At 35.5% G+C, this 22828-nt stretch overlaps 1 protein-coding gene across 1 annotated transcript; it reads right to left on the minus strand.

Annotated features, from left to right (window-relative positions):
* Positions 1 to 2490: 2490 nt before the first annotated feature.
* LOC141696817 (uncharacterized) lies at positions 2491 to 3453 on the minus strand. Its single transcript, XM_074500945.1, has 2 exons — positions 3374 to 3453; positions 2491 to 3007 (listed from the first exon to the last, which is right to left on the minus strand). Exons 1-2 carry the CDS (start codon positions 3451 to 3453, stop codon positions 2491 to 2493), a joined length of 597 nt encoding a protein of 198 aa, XP_074357046.1.
* Positions 3454 to 22828: the final 19375 nt, after the last annotated feature.

Consider the following 22828-nt stretch of genomic DNA (forward strand, 5'->3'; position numbering starts at 1 on the left):
AAACTACATCAATATATATATATAAATATATATATAATATACTCGGGAACATCTACTCCCGGTTTTAGAAAAGGGTTCACCTTTGGGTCCCCTACACTCAGGGTATACGCAACTACTGCTTATCTCTAGCATAGATATTATGCAACTAATAAGCATTTGAACCAACAGATATATAAATCAAGAATACGAAACAGGCATGCATATATATCATATCAACATGCTCCAATATATCGCAAGAATTTTCTAATAACAATCATGCACTTATCACAAGATAATGCATATACATATATACATCACAACAACAGTATAATGGGTAGAAAACTTGCCTGAGTGCTCCCGAATAGACTTAAGCTTAGAGTGGGTCTGATAACCTATGAACCACAACATAAGTCGGAATTAAATCCCGGTCACTTAAGAAACTAGACTCTAACCATTTAGAGTCCTAACGTTCGCTTTCGCGCTTAACGATTCACTTAAGTCGCTCGAGTACCCTCGGCTCCACCATTTTTAATAAATTAGCCATTAAAAGTTTTAAGGCGATTCTTTCGCGAGCACCTTAGCAACTGCCTAGTGCACTTTAAATAAATGTTTCATACCCCAAATAGTCATTAAAAGTCCTTAACCAAGGTTTCAAAGTATGGCGAGGGGTAATGGTTCGGTCGCGAAACGCCGTTAAATAAAACGGTCGTTTCTCCTAAACCGTACATCGGATTCAAACGAACCACATATCAAAAAGAAGCTCGTAACATTAACTATCTAATCATGGCAATGGTCAAAACCTAACAGGGAGTTCTCAGGTCCTGATGTTAAGAGCAAAAACAGTCTACAGTAAATCGGACATTACGACGGCTATGTTTACGCGATTTCCCAAATTTTTTACCATTACAAATCATATCAATCCAACTACCAATCAACAACAACTCAAGATACACATCAATTCTACTGATTTCAGTCATAATAAGCTCAAGGATCTCAATCCAATCATATATTATAACATCTCCAAATTCAACTAAACTACTTAACAATTAAGCTCGAATCATGCTTATCATTCAAATTACTACTCATCCATCCAAACCATCTCCAAACTTCAACATTAAAACTTATTACTAAAGGGTGTGAAGATTTATACCTTTCTTGGAGGGTGGAAAGTTACTAGGAAGCCTTATGGAGCCTCCTACAAGCTTGATATTTCCAAAGAAATTAAGAACACAAAGTTAGGCTTTAAAGTTTCTAAAAGTCCGATTGAAAGAACATTAAAAATGAGGATATTACCTTGCTTATTTGGACGAGACTTTTGAACAGGAGTTGTAGGCCATCTCAATACCTTTCCAACGAGCTATAGAACACAACATTTGAGTGAGTATTGAAGGAGATATGGCAGTTTGAAGTTGCTGTGTTTATTTTGGCCGAGAGCTTGATGAAGAAAAGGGAAGAGCTTTTGTGTTTTTTGTGATTTGTTTTGATTTGTCTTGGTTGGTTGACTTTTGTTTTGTTTTAATCATTTTTAACCATGAAAAAAAAATTGTGTGGTTATAAATCAACCACACTTCTTTCCCTTATGTCATGCTTTGGTCATCATGTGATGTCACCCTCCACACTTGTCCTCTTCTTGTTGGTTTAATGACATCATCATCCCTAACCTCCTTGATTAACTCTTAATTGCTTGCCTAATGACCGCTGATCTGTTATACGGTTCGCTTAACTTTTGTTTTCGTTTATCGTTTGAGGGATCATACCCGGGATCTTATTACTCAGGTTTCTTTAACCTTTCTCAATACATTATATTCCTTTCATGATCCTCTCTTTTAATCCTTGAATTTAAATCCTTTTTATTCTGTTACCTTATACTCAATTCTTTCTGTATCTGGTAGATTTTCGGGAAAAATTAAAGTGTTCGAATTTGGATTCTGACGATCTTTACATACACTTATTTATCATATAGAGTACTAATAATATCCCAGAAGATCAATAAAAGAGCCCTTACATAGTGTGGCATGAAAAGTTTTCTTATTCAGCATAATCAGCAAAACACTATTCATAAGGGTTTCAAAAATTCCAAAAATTGGGGTTATTACAACAAGCATAATTCAAGTCAGTGAAGTCGATGCACATTTTTCACTTCCCATTAGCCTTTTTGACAATTATGAGGTTGGCCAACAACTCAGGGAATTGCACTTCCTCAAAGAATCTAGCTTCTAGGAGCTTCTCGACCTCCTATTTAATAGATTCCAGCCTGTCAGGGGTATAAGTTCTCTTCATCTGCTTCACGGCCATCTGAGTTGGATCGACGTTTAACTCATGAGTTATAATTTTGGGGTCAATCCCGGTCATATCAGCTGTTGTCCACTGTTCTTTTGTAAGAAATTTGTCAATTGGCCCTTCGGGGGCTTGTCCAAAGATGCTCCAATATATGTGACCTTCTCTGGGTCTAAGGAGTCTAGAGGAATTGGGACTAAGTCCTCAGCTGGATTCCCCCAAAGTTCTTCATTCTCATGGACATCTATATCCTCTATGGGGGGGACCTGCCCCCTCAGTTCCATCGAGCCTAAGTGCTGCAGCATAGCAACTGCGAGCCATTTTCTGATCTCCTTTTTCCTCTCCAACACCGTTCCTAGTCGGGAACTTCAGCACCATATGATAGGTTGAGGGCACGGCCTTAAACGCATTGATCCAGGTTCTTCCCATGATAGTGTTGTAAGTAGATGTTTCCTTAACAAAATTAAAGTTTAACATCTGTGTGGCATCTCTGGGCTCTTCCCCAATAGTCACGGGAAGTTGTATCGCTCCTTGGACTTGGTATTCCACTTGGTTAAACCTGTAGATGGGTGCATCAGATGGAGTCAACTGGGAGTCATTGTACCCCATCCTTATAAATGTGTCATGGAATAGAATATCCATATAAGCTCCATTTTCCACTAGGACTCTCATAACAGGACAATTTCCAATGATTGGAGTGATGACTAAAGGGTCGTCCTGAGAAAATTTCAAACCTTCAAGGTCTGGGTCACTGAACTCAAGTGTGATCTCTTACTTAGAATGCTTACACTACTAGAAATAGTAGATACGACATCAGTGCTTAGACATCGGCATCTAATGCACCTGATAGTAAAAGTCTGTTTAATATCGGTTTATCAATAAGCGATGTTGAATAGATATACTGATATCGGTTTCCCATACCAACCGTTGTCTATGTTCAAAAAAAAAGGCCAAATATATGTTTTGAAATTTGACATCGGCTAATTTTGTTGACCGTTGTCTATGACCACTTTTAAAAAAATAAAAATTTACTTATCTTTCCCCCTGTTTCAGTACACTTCCTCCCTTAATTTTAACAAAAAAAATTTGTTCCCCACTTTTCCAAAATATCTCTCACCTCTTTCCCCTCTTTCGCTCCTCTCTCCCGTGACCCTCATCTCTCTTACCATCTCTTTCATCACTCATCTCTCTTACCATCTCTTTCATCACTCATCTCTCCCCTCTTTCTCTCGTACCTTAAAAATCTCACTCATTCATCTCTTTCTCTCCTGCCGCATGAACCCTAATTTAAGCCCCAATTCAAATTCAAGCTTTGGAGTTTCAAATTGAGCTTCAAACTAGTAACATATATTTAAGTACAAGATTTGGAGCTTGAAAGGACATTTGGAACTTCAAGGTTTTGGAGCATCTTTCACAGATCTTTAGAGCTTGGAGCTTTTCTGGAGGTACATTCTTCTTTTTACATCTTTTCTTTTGTGGATGTATATAAGAAACGTTATGCTTATTTTTTTGGGGGTTTTATATACTGTTTTTGGGGGTTTGGTGACAAATCAAAGAAATAGTTTTCTTGGTTTTTGGAGGTTTTATGTTCTGTTTTTTTGGGGGTTTGGTGACAAATAAGAGAAAGAAGCATTGTTACTAGATGTAGTAAGCGTGTACACCAACGTCTTGGTTCGATCTTGGAACATCAGCTGAATATACTCCTATTGTGACTTGATCAACATGACTTTGAAAGTTTTTACTTGTTTCCTTTAAAGAAGTAGGTTTTGTGTTTTTTAATTTTTTTTATCATGTATTGTTTATTTATTAAAAGGATATTTTCGCCGATCCATGAATTCTTCAGAGCGGGCCGTCAAGCCGTTGCCTTTTTTGTGTTAGTTATAATTGCCTTATGTATGTGATTTATATTGTAATAGAATTGTACTTGTGTGTAAGATTACCCTATATATCATGTATGTTTATGTTGTGAAGTGCAGCTTGACAGATAGTTGTGGGTGAGGGGGAGTAATGTTGTATCCTTTTGTTAGGATTAAGGTAAAATGATGGTTTACTGTACATTTAGCATAATGTATATGGTGCAATATAGTGGTACATAGGTCACTGCAAATGGTTCTAGCAATTTATTTGGATTCGTTAATGCTTACAGATATCGGTTGAGGTCTAAGGTTGAGATTGAGAGTGCTGGAGAGGAGTTTTTATGTTGGCAGCATTTTGGTGGAAACCTAAGTAAAGATGAACGTACAGATGAACAAAGGCTTATGGAATAGGTTACGGTGGAGCAGTTGATCGTTTGGGTAGTTTAACTGCACGGTGGCATCTTTCCAGTTAATACTATAGGTTAGTTTCCTTTACCCTTAATACTTATTTGGGTTGATCAAGGTCCAGGTGGACAATGACAACCTAACTAAATTATAACTATTTTTTAAGTCTCAAACCCAAATTAGAACTGACTAGACAGAAACCTAAAGGTCTGTTTCTTATAGTTCGCTGGTGATTGTGGTTTATCATTTATTATTGAATAACATAATTACAAACAAACGCAATAATTACTTGGTAAAAATATGACTGAATAGCCTATTATTGCTATTTACCAATTCAATTCTATAACATTTCGTTGTTTAAAAATGTTGAAATGCAGTCAAATGAAAAACAATGATGATTAAAATGTTAACCCAGTTGTTAAAAAGATAACTTCAAGACTAAAAATTTGATCAATGAGTTCTAGGATATTAGAAAATACTTTGGTCAGTAGCATGTATATGTATACTGAACTAACTATCGAATCGAAGTCGCCAGCCAGGTTGATTTCTTTCCTATCCGCTTTCATGCTCAGTACTGGTTCAATCTGAACTGTTATCACCCACCCCCACTGAACTGTTTCCTATTCTGCTATTAAGTTTAGGTGTTAAAAAAACAAAAGCACGGATCTTCTTCAAGTTCTGTTGGTTCTTTTGGATTTGACACTACTCATTCTGTTGCTAGGTAATCCTGATACAGTAGTTATATTGTAAACTTGATATCATAAAGTTTACTTGGATTCTATATACGTCAACTAATTAAACTAAATAACAGATGCTAAGTGAAACCATATTAATATGTTAAACTCCCTGTCACAAGTATTGCATGAAAGAGGAGAAAGCACATCACGTCATAGATGAGCTACATTCTCTGTGTTACTTTTCCAAGTAATTATCTGCTCTTCATCCTAACGCAATTATGCACTAGTATTATTTCTAGAGCCTTATATGAAAGGAATATGTCCTAAGTCCAATCAGGTATTAGGATTTAGGAATAACCTTTTATGTAATCTGTTTTGATTTCATTGATATTAATAAAAAACTTGTTTTATTTTTATTACGGGCTTTATCTATTTAAGTGTTTAAATAAGATATACCATAGTTTAGAGTAAAGCTTTTTATGGATTATGATGAGATCATAATAGTGAGACCTAAAAAGATGATAACTCTAAACTTAAATAGTTCCTGGTCATAGGATTACTAACTGGTAATTAATAATCCGCAAAGATCGGTACATACTATGTTTGCTTCATTATGAAGGATGTCTGTTCTCATAGACATTTGTGTGGTGACACTATAGCTAGTATGTAGGTGCTTATTATAGAATAAGTTCACTGAACATGACTCGCACAACTGAACAACTGATGGAGTTCACTCACGTGTCAGCAGTTGTTCACATAGTGATAGTTGTACAAGTATCCTTAGACTTGAGGTCATGATAGTCATCTTGTGTACACTGAACTATGCTTTGGTTTAGTTCTTAGTCTCCAGGGACAATTATTAGGGCTCTTCTGGGTATAGGAATTTGTACACGAAGATAGTGTATGATCAATAAAGGATCTACCCCTTCCAGTGAAGGAAGCGAATGTTCAAGGCTGATCCACTTATGCTAGTTCAGGAATCTCTGGCCAGAGTGAATGAAATTAGAAAGGAGTTTCTAATTTGCATAGAACTACGCATAGTAAATGGTAAGCAAGTGATTGAATTAGATAGGCTTGACACGAGATCCATGCCTTGTATTTAATCGGGACATTATAGGGTAGAAGGAGTTTATTGTACGGTAACTATTCACTGAATAGGTTCTTGGTATTCTGAGCAGTGAATTCATATTATCCGGATAGTCGCGATATGCTGAGAAGTATCCCTCACGATGTAGAATAAATGTGATTAATTAATTAATCATATTTAATAAATTAGAGAATTTATATAAATAATGATAAAATAGTTTTATTATTATTTATTTCTACTACCGGCTTAATATTGAACCTACAGGGTCACACCATAAAAAGAGAATGATTTAATGGTGGAGGAATTAATTAATAATGGCTAAATAATTATTTATTTGTGAAATAAATAATTAATTGGCAAATTTGATAATTGATTAAATGAGATTTAATTGATTATAAATTAATTTAGAAAAGTTCTTAATATTATTAATTAATGATTTAATTTTTGGGAAATTAAATCAAGAGAGAGAATTATTTCTAAAGTGTTTAGAAAAAGAATTAATGATTAAAAGGTGTTTTAATTATTAATGAGAATAATAAATGGGATAATAATAATAATATTTATGGGAAAATTTCAGCTGAAAATTTTGCTTATAAATACACTATTATAGACCCTAATTTTATTCTAACCCCATTGAAACCCGAAAACCCAAAAAGTTTGGAAAACCCAATTCTCTCCACCTCCTTCCTCCTCCTTAACATCGTTTTCTTGGTGGATACCAGTGGAGTGCTTCACACTTGAGGAGCAACTGCTAAGGATCTCTGATCGTTGTCTCCGAATTATTTTAAAAGGTTAGATTCGATCCCTCGAATTTTTATTCACGATTTATATGCTTTTATTTGGATTTTATATGTGTAAAAGTGTTTTTCCATACCCCCGCTGCGTTTAAAATCCAACATTGGTATCAGAGCATAGGTTGTATGCATATAGATCTGTGGTAAAAATTTCAGAATTTTATATGCTTATATGAATTAATTATGATTTTTACAAGTTATATCATGGTTTAATTTTGTCTGATGAGAAATCGTTTCTCAGAATAATTTTGAATGTTGATCTGGGTTCTACAAGTGTTGTAGATCGTCTGGGTATTTTTTTTATAATTTTATGATGTATAGATTTTTTATTATGAATTTTTGAAGTTCTTGTAATTAAATTCGTAACTAAATAATTATATATATATATGAATTGTTTGTATGTATATATATGTTATCAATCTGTACATCTGCTGTACTATCTGACTGGCTGCACGGAAGCAAAGAGACAGAGAAAAGTCAGGTGTCAGGCGGCTCGTTTTCCGAGGAAAGCAAAAGGCGGCTGCTGAAAAAAAAAAAATAGGGGTGTAACGCATTCCGGGAATGCGTTACACACCTGTGGCGCATTCACGGGATGCATTACACCCTTTAATGGCTTAAAAGGGGTGTAACGCATCACCGGAATGCGTTATAGGGATTGTAACGCGTTCCTATAATGCGTTACAGCCCGTCTGTTGATTTTAAAATTGATTTTCTGGGAGTTTCGTAACTCCTTTTTGGGCGTGCAATATACCGTTGGATTCGTTTTTCCGAAACGGATCTAATGCAGTGATCAATTTTAGGTTATATAAAAGTTTTGAACTGTTTATATTCCATGAAATGTTTTAAAGCTGTTTTTGATCGGTTGAATTGATTTTAAATGCTTCATGTGATACATAGAGATTTATAATGCTTAGTTCTATATGCTAGATGATATAGCATGCCTACCTTGATGTTTATTCATGTTGATATATGTGATATATGCTTAGTTTATCATGCGATGATAGATTTATGTGAACTTAAATGAACATAAGGCGTTTGTTAGACAACCTAGTATAGTGAAATTATTTCATAACCTTAAGAATAATATTATGAATACAATCATGAGATTCTTGTGTTTATGAAACACGTAATTGAATATGAATTTTCGATATGAGAGAAAGGATGATTCTGTCAACAACAGATTTCTATCTGTAAGAAAGGGTTATTAAGTGACGCATCTTGACAATGCTCCACCCGATCTGGGAATCATCTGATTATTGATTATTGATTTGAAATATTTAATTTAAAAGGAAGAATTTCTTTATAATATGATTATGATTGTAACGTAATTTAATCCCTCTAAAATTAAATAATATCAAGTAGTAATTGGCCAATGATACAACGGGCTTGTGTCGGTCATAGCCTTCCAACATGATAGAAAAGTAGTTCTTATTTTTGAATCATTGTCGGTTCATGCTACAGCCGAGGGCTTTGATTTCGAAATAAGAAATACTTGTCTATTACATAGAGATGTGTACATTGAATAAGAATCTAAAGGTCGGTACGTGCTACAGCCGTGGGCCTTTGGGGACTGATTCAACTGTACGGAATGTTGGGTTAGACTTGACTTAGAATATTGAGTTTGTCGTGCTACAGCCAAGACTCAATTATTCAAGAGGCTAAAGTTTGATTAGGGAATAACATGAGATGTAATTGACAAGAGTTGTCTGCCTATTGAACATTACATGGCGGTTCGTGCTACAGCCGGGGTCGTGTAATGGAATGTAGGATCCCTATTCCCACTAGCATTATGAATGCTTAATTTTTCACGTAGGGGGTTGAATAAATTAGATAAACTAGTGGGAGCCACTTATGAATAAAGACCCGATTCATGTAGTGTTTTAAAATGAAATCGAATATTTGCTAAGTGTTGTTATGTGTTTATCATTTATAGATTTACAATATATATTATGTCTTCTGCACTATCACTCAGGACCATACTAGATGCTCATAAATTGACTGGTCCTAATTATGCTGACTGGCTTTGAAACTTGAGAATTGTTCTCAGGATTGAGAAGCTGGAATACGTAATTGACTCACCTAAGCCTACTGAACCTGCTAGTGATACACATAATGATGAACATGTTGTGTATCGTAGGTGGATAGATGATGCAAATGTTGCTCAATGCATTATGCTAGCTTCCATGAACATTGAGCTACAGAAGCAACATGAGCATATGGATGCTCACACTATCATCGTGCATCTACAAGAGTTGTATGATGTGGCAGGGAGGACAGCTCGATATGAGATATCGAAGGAGCTGTTCGGTTGTAGGATGTCTGAGGGATCATCTGTGAATGACCATGTACTTAAGATGATCAATTTGATTGAACGTCTTGGACAACTTGGTTTTGCCATGGATGGGGAGCTGAGCCAAGACTTGGTCTTGCAATCGCTTCCGAGTTCGTTCTCGTAGTTTGTTGTGAACTTTCACATGAATAAGTTGGATGTCAGCCTGCCTGAATTCCACAACATGTTGAAGACTGCAGAATTGAATTTTCCCCCTAAGAAGAGTTCTGTTCTTCTAATAGTTGAAGGTTCCAATCCTAAGAAAAGGAAGAGGAACTCTTCCAAGAAGAAGAAAGTAGGTGAAAAAAAGCCGGTTCCACCAAAAGCTGAAGACCCCAAGAGCAAAGTTGTTTACTTTCACTGTAACAAGGTGGGGCACTGGAAGAGGAACTGCAAGGTTTACCTTGCAGAATTGAAGAAGAAGGGTAGTGAGACTATCGCTTCTGATTCAGGTATGTTCATGATAGAAGTGAATATGTCATTATATCAAATTTCTACTTGGGTATTAGATACCGCCTGTGGTTCTCATATCTGCAATTTGTTGCAGGGACCAAAGAGAAGTAGGACTCTTGAGGAAGAGGAGGTGATTCTACTGATGGAAATGGAGCAAGAGTTGCTGCTGAAGATGTAGAATCATTTCATTTACATATGTCTACGGGCAAGACTATTGTTTTAAATAATTGTTATTTTGTTCCCTCGATTGTGAGGAATATTATTCCCATGTTAGACTTGGGTGGATTTTCATTTAATATTGAGAATAATGAATGTTCTATTCTTAGAGATAATATTCTTTATGGACGTGGTGTTTTAAATAATGGTCTATATATATGTGACATAATTTACTTCAGATTGAACAAACTAATAAAAGAAAAGGGATGATGAAAATCTCACTTTATTGTGGCACTGCAGTCTCCATTTAGTAGACATGGAGAGAGGGCTGCAAATTTGCTAGGAATGGTACACACAGATGTATGTGGACCAATGTCTACGCATGCCATGGGTGGATTTTCATACTTCATTACTTTCATAGATGATAGATCTAGATTCGGATATGTGTTTGATGAAACACAAGTCTGAGGCCTTTGAAAAGTTCAAAGAATATAAGTATGAAGTGGAGAAACAACCAAACATAGTATTATAATTCTTCGATTAGATCGAGGTGGTGAATACTTGAATGGAGAGTTTCTGGATTATCTCAAAGTAAATGATATAGTCTCCTAGTGGACTCCTCCAGATTAGTATCTGAAAGGAGAAATCGAACTTTGTTAGACATAGTTCGGTCCATGATGAGCTATGCGAATCTTCCAGTATTCCTATGGGGTTATGCATTGGAAACCTCAGCATATTTACTGAATAAGGTGCTTTCCAAATCTGTTCCTCAAACTCCGTATGAGATATGGAAAGAAAGGAAACCGAGTCTTAAACACGTTAAGATTTGGGGATATCCAGCTTATGTCAAGTAAGTTGACCCAGATAAGCTGGAATATCGATCCATAAAATGTAGTTTTGTGGGATATCCTAAAGAGACTTTAGTGTATTACTTTTACACCGATCATCGGGTGTTTGTCTCCAGACATGCTACCTTCTTGGAAAAGGAGTTTATCCTTGAAGGAAACAGTGGGAGCAAAATTGAACTTGATGAAGTTCAAGAAGCACAAACTACTACGGATCAAGTGGAAATACCTGTTCTGACTGAACAACCTTTTGTGGAACAGCCCATTCATATAACAGGGAGAGTTTCTCGCCAACCTAAGAGGTAATATGGCCTTGTCATTGAGAATGACAATGAGTTGTCGATCATTGATGATGACGACCCTGTGACCTATAATGAGGCTATGAGTAGTGTTGACTCAGAGAAATGGCATAGTGCCATGAAATCCAGAATAAAATCTATGTATACGGTATACAAAAGATAGATTATAGCAGATGGCCAGGTGGAGACCTATAAGGCCAGGATTGTGGCAAAAGGATTCAAACAAAGGCAATGGATTGACTTTGATGAAACTTTTTACCTATAGCCCTGTTAAAATCAGTTCGGATTTTGCTTGCGATTGCTGCTTACTACGACTATGAGATCTGGTATATAGCCAGATGGTTTTCTTTCCAAGGAAAATAAAAGCCTAGTGTGTAAGCTACTGTGAACCATATGTGGTTTAAAGCAAGCTTCTCGAAAGATGGAACATTCGTTTTGATGAGACAATCAAAGAGTTTGATTTTATCAAAAATGTAGATGAACCATGCATCTACAAAAGGGTTAGTGGGAGCGCGGTAACATTTCTTGTATTGTATTGAAATAGAGTTGACACACATAACAACATAGCAGACCCACTCACAAAGCTACTTTATGAAAGTCACTTTGATCGTCATAAAGACTAGATGGGTATTAGATACCAGAGTGATTGGCTTTAGTACAAGTGGGAGATTGAAAGGAATATGTCCTAAGTCCAATCAGGTATTAGGATTTAGGAATAACCTTTTATGTAATCTGTTTTGATTTCATTGATATTAATAAAAGACTTGTTTTGTTTTTATTACGGGCTTTATCTATTTAAGTGTTTAAATAAGATATACCATAGTTTAGAGTAAAGCTTTTTATGGATTATGATGAGATCATAATAGTGAGACCTAAAAAGATGATAACTCTAAACTTAAATAGTTCCTGGTCATAGGATTACTAACTGGTAATTAATAATCCGCAAAGATCGGTACATACTATGCTTGCTTCATTATGAAGGATGTCTGTTCTCATAGACATTTGTGTGGTGACACTATAGCTAGTATGTAGGTGCTTATTATAGAATAAGTTCACTGAACATGACTCGCACAGATGAACAACTGATGGAGTTCACTCACGTGTCAGCAGTTTTTCACATAGTGATAGTTGTACAAGTATCCTTAGACTTGAGGTCATCATAGTCATCTTGTGTACACTGAACTATGCTTTGGTTTAGTTCTTAGTCTCCAGGGACAATTATTAGGGCTCTTCTGGGTATAGAAATTTGTACATGAAGATAGTGTATGATCAATAAAGGATCTACCCCTTCCAGTGAAGGAAGCGAATGTTCAAGGCTGATCCACTTATGCAAGTTCAGGAATCTCTGGCCAGAGTGAATGAAATTAGAAAGGAGTTTCTAATTTGCATAGAACTACGCATAGTAAATGGTAAGCAAGTGATTGAATTAGATAGGCTTGACACGAGATCCATGCCTTGTATTTAATCGGAACATTGTAGGGTAGAAGGAGTTTATTGTACGGTAACTATTCACTGAATAGGTTCTTGGTATTCTGAGCAGTGAATTCATATTATCCGGATAGTCGTGATATGCTGAGAAGTATCCCTCACGATGTAGAATAAATGTGATTAATTAATTAATCATATTTAATAAATTAGAGAATTTATATAAATAATGATAAAATAGTTTTATTATTATTTATTTCTACTACCGGCTTAATATTGAACCTACAGGGTTACACCATAAAAAGAGAATGATTTAATGGTGGAGGAATTAATTAATAATGGCTAAATAATTATTTATTTGTGAAATAAATAATTAATTGGCAAATTTGATAATTGATTAAATGAGATTTAATTGATTATAAATTAATTTAGAAAAGTTCTTAATATTATTAATTAATGATTTAATTTTTGGGAAATTAAATCAAGAGAGAGAATTATTTCTAAAGTGTTTAGAAAAAGAATTAATGATTAAAAGGTGTTTTAATTATTAATGAGAATAATAAATGGGATAATAATAATATTATTTATGGGAAAATTTCAGCTGAAAATTTTGCCTATAAATACACTATTATAGACCCTAATTTTATTCTAACCCCATCGAAACCCGAAAACCCAAAAAGTTTGGAAACCCCAATTCTCTCCACCTCCTTCCTCCTCCTTAACATCGTTTTCTTGGTGGATACCGGTGGAGTGCTTTACACTTGAGGAGCAACTGCTAAGGATCTCTGATCGTTGTCTCCGAATTATTTTAAAAGGTTAGATTCGATCCCTCGAATTTTTATTCATGATTTATATGCTTTTATTTGGATTTTATATGTGTAAAAGTGTTTTGCCATGCCCCCGCTGCGTTTAAAATCCAACATTATATTCATCCTAACGCAATTTAGCTTCTTTTTCTTAATGTATAATCTCTTTATTATGTTGTGCTTATTTGTTTGGACTTTCATGCTACTGGTTTACATTTTCACTAATTTATTTGTTCACGTTTTACTTCTCAGGATTGGCGGTTGTGGTTCTGCTAATTCTCATACCTCTCATTTCACCAAACTCTTCCAAAGGAGGGGTAAGATATCATATTTTGCTTATCTTGTCTTCTCAATTTCTGTGATATATTTGGATCTAATACTCATATCCACTTCAGCACAACCATTTCCTTCATTACTATGTGAAGCAGTTGAAACTGTAGGATCCTCTTCTTCATCATCTGCCAAATCTTTCCTCTTTGAATTAGCCTATTTTTGCTATTAAAAATAAGATCAAATACTTATAGTGAGTAACAAAAGTAAATTCACTGGTTGTGTAAATTGAATAAGAGCAAGCATTCAACACATTGTTATAACAACATATGATTGCATAAAAAGCATTTAATAAGGATAGGTTTATAAGTGTATGATTATACCAAAAGTCCGAGTATTCTCAGTTGGGCATCAGCCTTGGGAAATTTCATTTCGTTTTTCCACAAGAGCTTTTGAACATCTTTTCTCAGTCCGTTAGTCTCAGATTCCCTTGTTCGAGTACAGATGGTCCCAGCATCAGCTTTATGTGTACCAAAAAATCTACAGGCCAGCCCATAAGGGCATGGACCTTCCTCCTTTAAAAAAGGACAATTTCCCTCCAAATCCACTGGTTTCTGCATTTAGGAACATAAACTCAAAGCAAAGAGTTGGCTGGGAAAAATATTTTAGTCCGGGATGTTGTTTTACCTTAGACTTAAAACCATTTACGTCATGGCTGAAATGACACTTGTCTCCATATTGACATGAACTAACATTTTCAGATTTTGCAATCACATGACATAAATGAAGAACAGACTTATTTTTGCTGTAATTTATGATTTACTTTATTCCTTTTTGTGAATTTCTTTGTCCCATAGTATCGATTAAAAGAGAAGTTTTGTTATTTATTTTATGTGTATGATCTTGTACGGTAGCTGTCTAGGTAATAAATTTCTCTCTATTGTTGAGTCAATTGTAGCTACAGCTTCACATAAACGTTTGTTTTTAATATTTTTAGAGGAAAAAAATCAGAGGGTTAAAGCTGTTGGATCAAATGGACAAGTAAATGGCACTATTATCCACCTATCAGATGTTTCTTCTGACGTGGGGCAAGTAATTGATTCAGCAAGAATTTGCAAAGGCCTTATGTTTATGATTTCTAAGTTCATGTATCAGGGTCTATCAGTCACTGATTTAGGTATCATCAGCCTGCAGGGTTGATTTGCTGCTCTTTGGTTTGATCATGCAGAAGTCAGACTCTTCTTTAGTTTTTCGAAATTGGGTTGGTTGGCTAAATTGGATGGAGTTTTCGGAATTTAAGAATAGGGTACTTAAAAATTAGTATAGTATGAGTTGGCTAATGGAATGCTTTTATTTTATTTGAAATGTATAGTATGGTATGAGTAATATTTTGGTATTAGACTTGTAATTTGGATGAGTACCTTTATGTTTCTGTTTGGATGTTTTTTTTAGGATGTTGCATTGTTTTGGTTCCCTGTGGCTGTAAATAGTACCAGGATGGCATGCAATTTACAGAAAATTAACATCACAATGGTACATGTAAATCGATGTAAAAAATGTACAAAAGACATCATATGAAATAACATTAAATAAAAAAGAACTAAAAAAACCGGTGTGAAATAGTCATTTGACATTGGTTCTAAAAAAACTCAATGTATTTTAAGTCAAATAACTTCAGTTATAGAAATTGGCTGATGTTAAACAAAAAGATTTAACATCGGTTTTGTGAAGAACACCCATGTCTTATTCATCATTTCACATCGGGCGGCTAATTTAACCGATGTCTGATCAGACATTTCACATCGAGCAACTAATCTAACCGATGTCTGATATGGCATTTCATATCGGTTTATTCGAAAGAATTTTAATAAATGCCTTTTAGAGCTTGTAGGTTTTATGTTTTAATGGATAAATACCTCATAATATACTCATATTCGTCTAGAAATACTGTAATATAAGCTGAAATTTGTTGCAAAGACATCACATTTAATCTTAAAACCGATGTATAGCATTGTAATAGACATCGGCTGTTAACCGATGTCAAAGGTTGATGACATTTAACATCACACGCGAAGACATCGGTTCAGATTTTTTTAATATCGATTCTGAACCGATGTCTGATCCCATATTTTTATTAGTGTTAAACAGTTCTTCAACTATACTCATTACCTCCCTCGCATAAGCTTTTCGAGAGTTTCTTGTAGTCCCTCTAGTCATTGAACTAGCGTACTCCAATACAAGCTTCTCTTCTTTAATAAATGGTCGGCTAAGTAAAGTGCAGTATCGGTTCTAATAAAGATAAAGAATATATCCTTATGCTACAATAGGAAAAAGCACTTTCTATCCCCCCGCGCTACAAACAAACTTATTTAAGCACTCAAGACTCGGGTTCAAGTTTGAATTAAATAAATTATTCATATTTTTTTCAATCATCAAAACAAGGGATAGAGGTAGAATAAATATGGTGGGGCCAAGATATAGGACAAGCTTGTGATATATGATACATGTACAAATGACCGTCTTTAACCAAAGACTACCCATTTGAACGAATCATGGTCGATATCATTATTTATACAGAAACTATTGACCCGTGCAGTACTATAGCTAACATGTTAAGTATCCCACTGATAAGTGGATTTTATATCTACTTGGAACGCTTCATTTCAAGCTTAAGTTGGTGTTTTGGATTCAAGTTGTTGGTATTTTTGATGTGTTTTTACGTTATTGCATTTTTGGCATCAGTTATATGAAGAAAGGAGCTTTTCAAGGAAATATGCTGAAAAGATATCATAATTGTAAGCCTAGGCTATTCTCATGTTTTAGAGAATCTCGTTAGCTTCGCGTGGGAAGTTGAATCGCCTAATTCTGACAAGCAGAACGCAAGATATGGCCAAAAGAAGATTTGTCAGAAAAATTCCAGAATGTCAGCGCGGCCACGCCAGAAGGCAGCGCGCCCGCGCCGTGCCAGAAGGCAGCGTGCCCGCGCTGTAATATCCGGGATATATCGTGTAATTATTTTTGCTATTATATAATTATTATGTGTGTTCAATATCTATTCTATGAGCTAATTGTTTAGTGTTATCTGTACTTGAATATTCAAAAATAATATTAATTGAGTATTTTAATTTTTATATGTCTAAAATAAAATATAGATAATTGTCATATCTTTCTAATTATTTTTATGTTGGTTTATGGATTTATAAGAATCATATGAAATTTCTAAAATCTTTTTCCGGGTAATTAAAATCTATTTTACAAAAACGGAAACCAACCGACGTCAACCGTTGTTACGTTTCTAGAACCCGAAACTCTTTCGGGAACTTCTTCCTAACCTAATTGTAATATTCCGAGCATATTCCATGTTTCGACTTTTTCGATCCGGCTTACGGTTTGTCCTACGCGGGTCCCGGCGCAACATTTTCGATACAATATTCGTTTCGGTAAATTAATAAAACCCGTATTTTCGATAAACGGGAGCTTTTTATTAAACTATCCCAATTATCACTTCGTAATACGTGTAACCAGGCGCTGAGACCAAGACCGCAGTACAAATTGTACTGATTTGGATAATTATCCCGAAAACCGATACCGTTTGGATCAGTTTTTACAAATAAACGTACCGTTTTATATCGAGAATGATCCAACGGGATACTAATTTTCCGTAATTATAAATAACCTTTTACCGTATTTTATTTCGTATCAAAAATCATTTGCAGATAGTTAATTATATAATTTTCAGAGAAAAGCCCTAATTTCTTAAAACTGTTCTAAGAATCAAACAGCAAAACGAAGGCATTACCGATCTCTGTTTTCAAAGCTTGAGTAACAAAAACGAAGGATTTGAGGTGTTCTATCAGATTCTGAGCTTTGTTTCACTGCAGAAATCAAGGTTATTTTTCTAAAAATTTATTTATTTTCGAATTTATTTTATTAAAAATATGAATTTTTGTTCGGATGATTGTTTGTATGATTTGATGATTGCATGTTGTAGAGCTTGTTTTCCTGATGATTTTCATATGTCATACGTCTGATTTGGAGTTCAATAACATGTTCAAATTTGAGTTTGATTTTCGAATTTCAAAATTAGGGTTTATAACCCGTATTAATGTTCTTAATTGAAATTTGGGGGTTTCTTATTCTGTGATAGATTGATGTTGTGTTATAGTGGGTTGTGTTCTCTGTGAAATTTGCAATCTAGTCGTATAAGTTTCATGAACCAACGAGGTTTGTAGAGAAGGGAGTTGTGTTTTGAAGTTTTCCGATGTTCGCCGGAAACTGGAAAACTTCACGGCCAAATTCCGGCCAACTCAGGGATTGTTAGGTTGTTTTGATTGCATGATTGTATTCCTGGTAATTTGTAGATGTGATCTGGAGCTTGTGGTAAGGTGAGGAGGTCGGAATCGTGTTCTTCGGCGAACCCGACTGTTTTCCGGCGACGGGGTGTAAAATTGCAGTTTGGTCCCTGGACTTTTGGGGACGATACAGTTAGGTCCCTGAAGTTTCCAGACTTTGCAAATTTAGGATTCCTGTTTATAAAATGTTTAAAAATCATATTTCCTATTTATTTTTATTATAAAAATTCATTTTTAATTTTTGAAAATTCTAAAAATTATTATTTTAATTCTGAAAATTATTTTTAATTCACAAATAAATCTAAATTAATTAGTTAATTAATTTCAGTTAATTTATAATTGATTAATTGGTCAATTAATTCGAAAATTAATTGATTAATTGATTAATTGATTTAATTAATTATTAATTGATTTTAATTAGTTATTTAATTAGATTTAATTATTTAAAAATGATTTAAAAATTCTGAAAAATAGTTTCGAGCTTTAAAATATTATTCTAAATTATTTCCAAGGCTCGATAATTATTCTAAAGTTATTTTGGAGCCAGAATGGGCCAACCGAACCCTGTTTATTAACCCGAAATTGATCCAACGACCCGTTTTAATTCCGAAAAATGTTTTAAAAATCATTTTAAATACCAGAAAGCTTATTTATGACCCGAGAATTCTTTATAAATAATATATCATTGATTACGTGATGTATTATGTGCTACATGTGACTTGTTAATTGACTATCGGTCTATATATTCGGTGTTTACTTGATTATTGCATAACTTTCAATCCGTTAATCGGATTTGGGTAAAACGAAGGGTAGATAGAAGTATGTGTTGAATAGAATTCCATGAGTAAATTATTGATAGATGCTTATGATATGTGAGCAGAAGAGGCAAGACGTAGGAAAGGGAAATAGGTAGTTGAGGAGTAAAACGGTTGTGATTGGAAGCGAGTGCAGTGTAGTAAGCTAATACCAGGCAAGTGTTCTGAACTTTCTCGAGATATTGTAGTACTTGATAATCCTGTGATATTGCAAGTGCTTTGAAGCACAGAAACCTAAATCCTGATTTCAGTTATTGTCCTTGAGCCATGAATCATATTCTTTCTAATCCATTGATTATTGTATACCCAAACAGGAACCACAAATCTACGATACTACTCTACAAATACATACAAACTAAATACCAAACACTGAAATGAACTATTATATACTCAACCCATGGTATCTTATACTTTGAAAGATCGAATCCTTGAAACCTTGAAACGTTGATTCCTTTGTTATCCAATTCTTTCATTACCCAGCATCCAAGCTTTTAAATTGCCTTATTGATCCCTACAAGGATTGAAACCCTTTCATTGTTAAACATTTATTGTTGTTAATGATTTCGGTTATTGTTTACTATTGCATATTCTGTTATTATGTTAGAATTGGATTGTTTTTATAAAATTGTGGACCAGATTCGTGGTCAGACCATATAATGGTCAAGTTAGGCCAATGTGTGCCTTGGATCCAGTAGTTAGAGCAATGTTGTGTGCCTTGCTCGGGGTTAGTGCGTGACTGATCAGCAGCCTAACCTTGGTTTTTAAATTAAAAGTATAATATCCAATTCTAAATCATAATCCATTGTTCACTTGATATCATAAACATATTCACCTGATGATCATTATTCTCAGTTTTGTCATTGTGACTTGCTGAGCTAGTTAGCTCATTCGTGCGATGTTGTTTATATTCTTTCCAGTTAAAAAGGAACCAGTTGGTAAAGATGATCCCCAGTCCAGCGCGAGAGCTAGGGGTTCAGGTTGAGAAAGCTGAGCTAGTAGGCTTCTTTTGGAATAATTTAAGTTTGTAAAAGTTTGTAATAATGTTTAATACTCAGTTTGAGTTTGAAATAGTTGGGATTTGAACGGTTTGTAATATATTAGTGTGTTTGGCTTGTGTGCATACTTTAACCTGTTGCGGTCCGTGGTGATTGGTAAGTAGGGTCATTGCATATATTATTATTATCTTTATTATTGTTATAAGCAGGTTATATTTAAGGTGTGTGTGTGGACCCCAAACTTCTGACCCGGGTTTGGAGGGCGCCACAGGTTTGGTATCAGAGCTACAGGTTATAAGTCACTGACACAAGCCTAGGTTAACGGGAGTGGGTAGAGGGTTAGGATTAGAAGTAAGGCATAGGATGATAGAACATTGAGAGGTTGAGTGTTTCAGTATATCAGATATTAGTATAGTTCGTGTTATGGTACGAGATTCTTATATTGCGATATGATTTTAGATAGCAGTGATGGCCGACTCTTTTATTCCCGTATCAGCTGATCACTCAGAGCCTTCAGTTGGAGTGCCGTTTTCGCATCCACGTCCTGTTGTTCCACCAGCATTGACTATTCTACCTCCACCTGTGTTGCAGCCCGTACCACTGCAGGCTATTCCACCTCCAGGCATGAGGCCACCTGTTAGAGGACCCCCACCTGCTGATTCCGGTTTTACTAGTCATTCAGTTACAGGAGTACCTTTTCAGTTTTCTTCTTATCCTGTCCCATATCATCAGTTTGAGGCTTTCCTTATGGAGCAGCGATTCCTTCAGGGTCAGATTCAGGAGTTACTACATATCATGCGTACCAGAGAGGTTGGGAGTGGTGAGAGGCGACTCAGAGAGAGGCTACAGGCGTTTCGTAGGACAGCTACAGTGAGGATTGCTGAGGCTACACATGAGGACATCACCCCTGACTTCCTAGTGGAGTGGGCTAAGTGGGTTCTAGAGGAGGTTGAGGAGATTGGAGGTTCAGACTTTCCATGAGTCAGAGATTCAGAAATGGAGATACTGAGCAGTGTTGTATGGTTATATAGTATGTACAGTAGTGTGTAGTGTGTATCAGTAGACTTTTGAGTTGTATTTATAGACTAGCTATGCTGACTAGTGAGTAGGTTGTTGTACCCTTTTTGCTTTTACTTCTGAAGCGTCTTTACGCTTGTACTACCCTAAAACTTTTGATCTATATATATCAGTACCTTTTTCCTTTCCGGCACTGTCATTTATTTTATTGCACCTGTTTTACCTTACCTTATCTATTGCACCAGTTATACCCTGTGATACCATGTACCCTGTTTTCCATAACTGTTTATATTCTGTAAAGAAGCATGCAATTTACTTAGTTACAACTGTTTTCAGAAAGAAATATTCCTGTTTAAAAAAAAATTATGCAAATATTTGATTCAAAAGCTAAATAAATTGATTGATTCTTTACAGAAAATACCTCCCAAAAGAAATACCCGCACCAACACCCAGAATGAAGAAACCAACAACAACAACAATCAAGATGATACAAACCCGAATGTGAACCCAGGACCTATGGACCCAGCAATAGCCCAGATTCTTCAAATCTTGGCCCAACAAACAGTTCACCTGGCACAACAACAACAAAGACAGACCAATCCCCAGGTAACCTTCAAAACTTTTCAGGCAATAAACCCACCAGAATTCAAGGGTTCCTTGGAGCCAATTGAAGCAAATGTTTGGTTAAAGGAAATAGAGAAGGCATTTGCCTTAGTGAAAGTAAAGGAAGAACAGAAGGTTAAGTTTGCAAGTTACTATTTGAAGAATGAGGCCACCTATTGGTGGGAAATGGTGAAGACATTGGAAGGCACAGATGTTATTAGTTGGGAAAGGTTCAAGGAATTGTTTTTAGAAAAGTATTTTCCTCAGTTTGTTCAGGATCAAATGGAGCTGAAGTTTTTAGAGTTAAAATAAGGGAATATGTTGGTAACAGATTATGAGGGTAAATTTGAGGAATTGTCAAGATATGTGCCGTCGTATGTTGATACTGATAGAAAGAAAGCTAAGAGATTCCAGCAGGGTTTGAAACCATGGATCAGGGGGAAGGTAGCTATTTTTGAATTGGAGACTTATGCAGGAGTAGTACAGAAGGCTATGATCGTAGAGACGGAGAGTGAGATGTTCCAGAAGGAAAAGGAAAGCAAGAAAAGGAAAATTGAAGGAAGTGATGGTCAGTCACAAATAGGGAAGTTTCCAAATTTTAAGAAGGGCAAGTTTCAGTCAGGGAGAAATTTTAATTTCAGGAAACAAAATGCAGGAGACGGAGGCCAGGGCAACCGTCCAGCTAATGTGAATCAGCCGAATCAGTTGAGATTAACTTTTCCAGATTGTCAAGTTTGTGGAAAGAAGCATGGAGGAGTTTGTAACAAGTTGAATGTGGTATGTTTTAAATGCAACCAGAAAGGGCACTATTCAAGGGAGTGCCGAAATCAGCCAGCAAATAAGGATCAGCCTATCCGGAATCCAGCAGTGAAGGTTCCAGTCATTGGATTTACATGCTTTAAATGTGGGAAGCCAGGACATATGGCCAGGGATTGCAAGACACCAGCCCCAGCTAGTAATGCATTGAGAATTATGGGATCTACCCCAATAGTGAATGAGACTCCAAGGGCTAGAGTTTTTGACATGTCGGTGAAGGATGCAATCCAGGATACGGATGTCGTGGCAGGTACGCTTAATATGAATTCTTTATGTGCTAAAGTGTTAATAGATTCGGGAGCAACTCGATCGTTTATTTCACAAGATTTTGTTAGTAAATTAAACTGTCTAGTTGAGTGCTTAAATGAAATAATGACTGTGGAATTAGCAAATCAAGAACGTGTAACTGTGAACCAAGTTTGTGGAAATTGTGAGATTGAGATTTCTGGTAGTAAGTTTTGTGTAGATTTGATACCATTTAAGTTAGGAGAATTTGATGTGATATTAGGGATGGATTGGTTATCTAAGCATGATGCTCAGATAGATTGTCGAAATAAGAAAGTAATGGTGAA

Source organism: Apium graveolens, chromosome 2 (genome assembly GCF_009905375.1).
Source record: "Apium graveolens cultivar Ventura chromosome 2, ASM990537v1, whole genome shotgun sequence".
Classification (NCBI taxonomy): Eukaryota; Viridiplantae; Streptophyta; class Magnoliopsida; order Apiales; family Apiaceae; genus Apium; species Apium graveolens.

Coding starts and splice junctions, on each gene's coding strand:
- LOC141696817 (XM_074500945.1), bottom strand. CDS start 3,453: ATGGTAAGAGAGATGAGTGATGAAAGAGATGGTAAGAGAGATGAGGGT. Junction 3,008..3,373: donor GAGCGAAAGAGGGGAAAGAG/GTGAGAGATATT, acceptor ACTTGAGTTCAG/TGACCCAGACCTTGAAGGTT.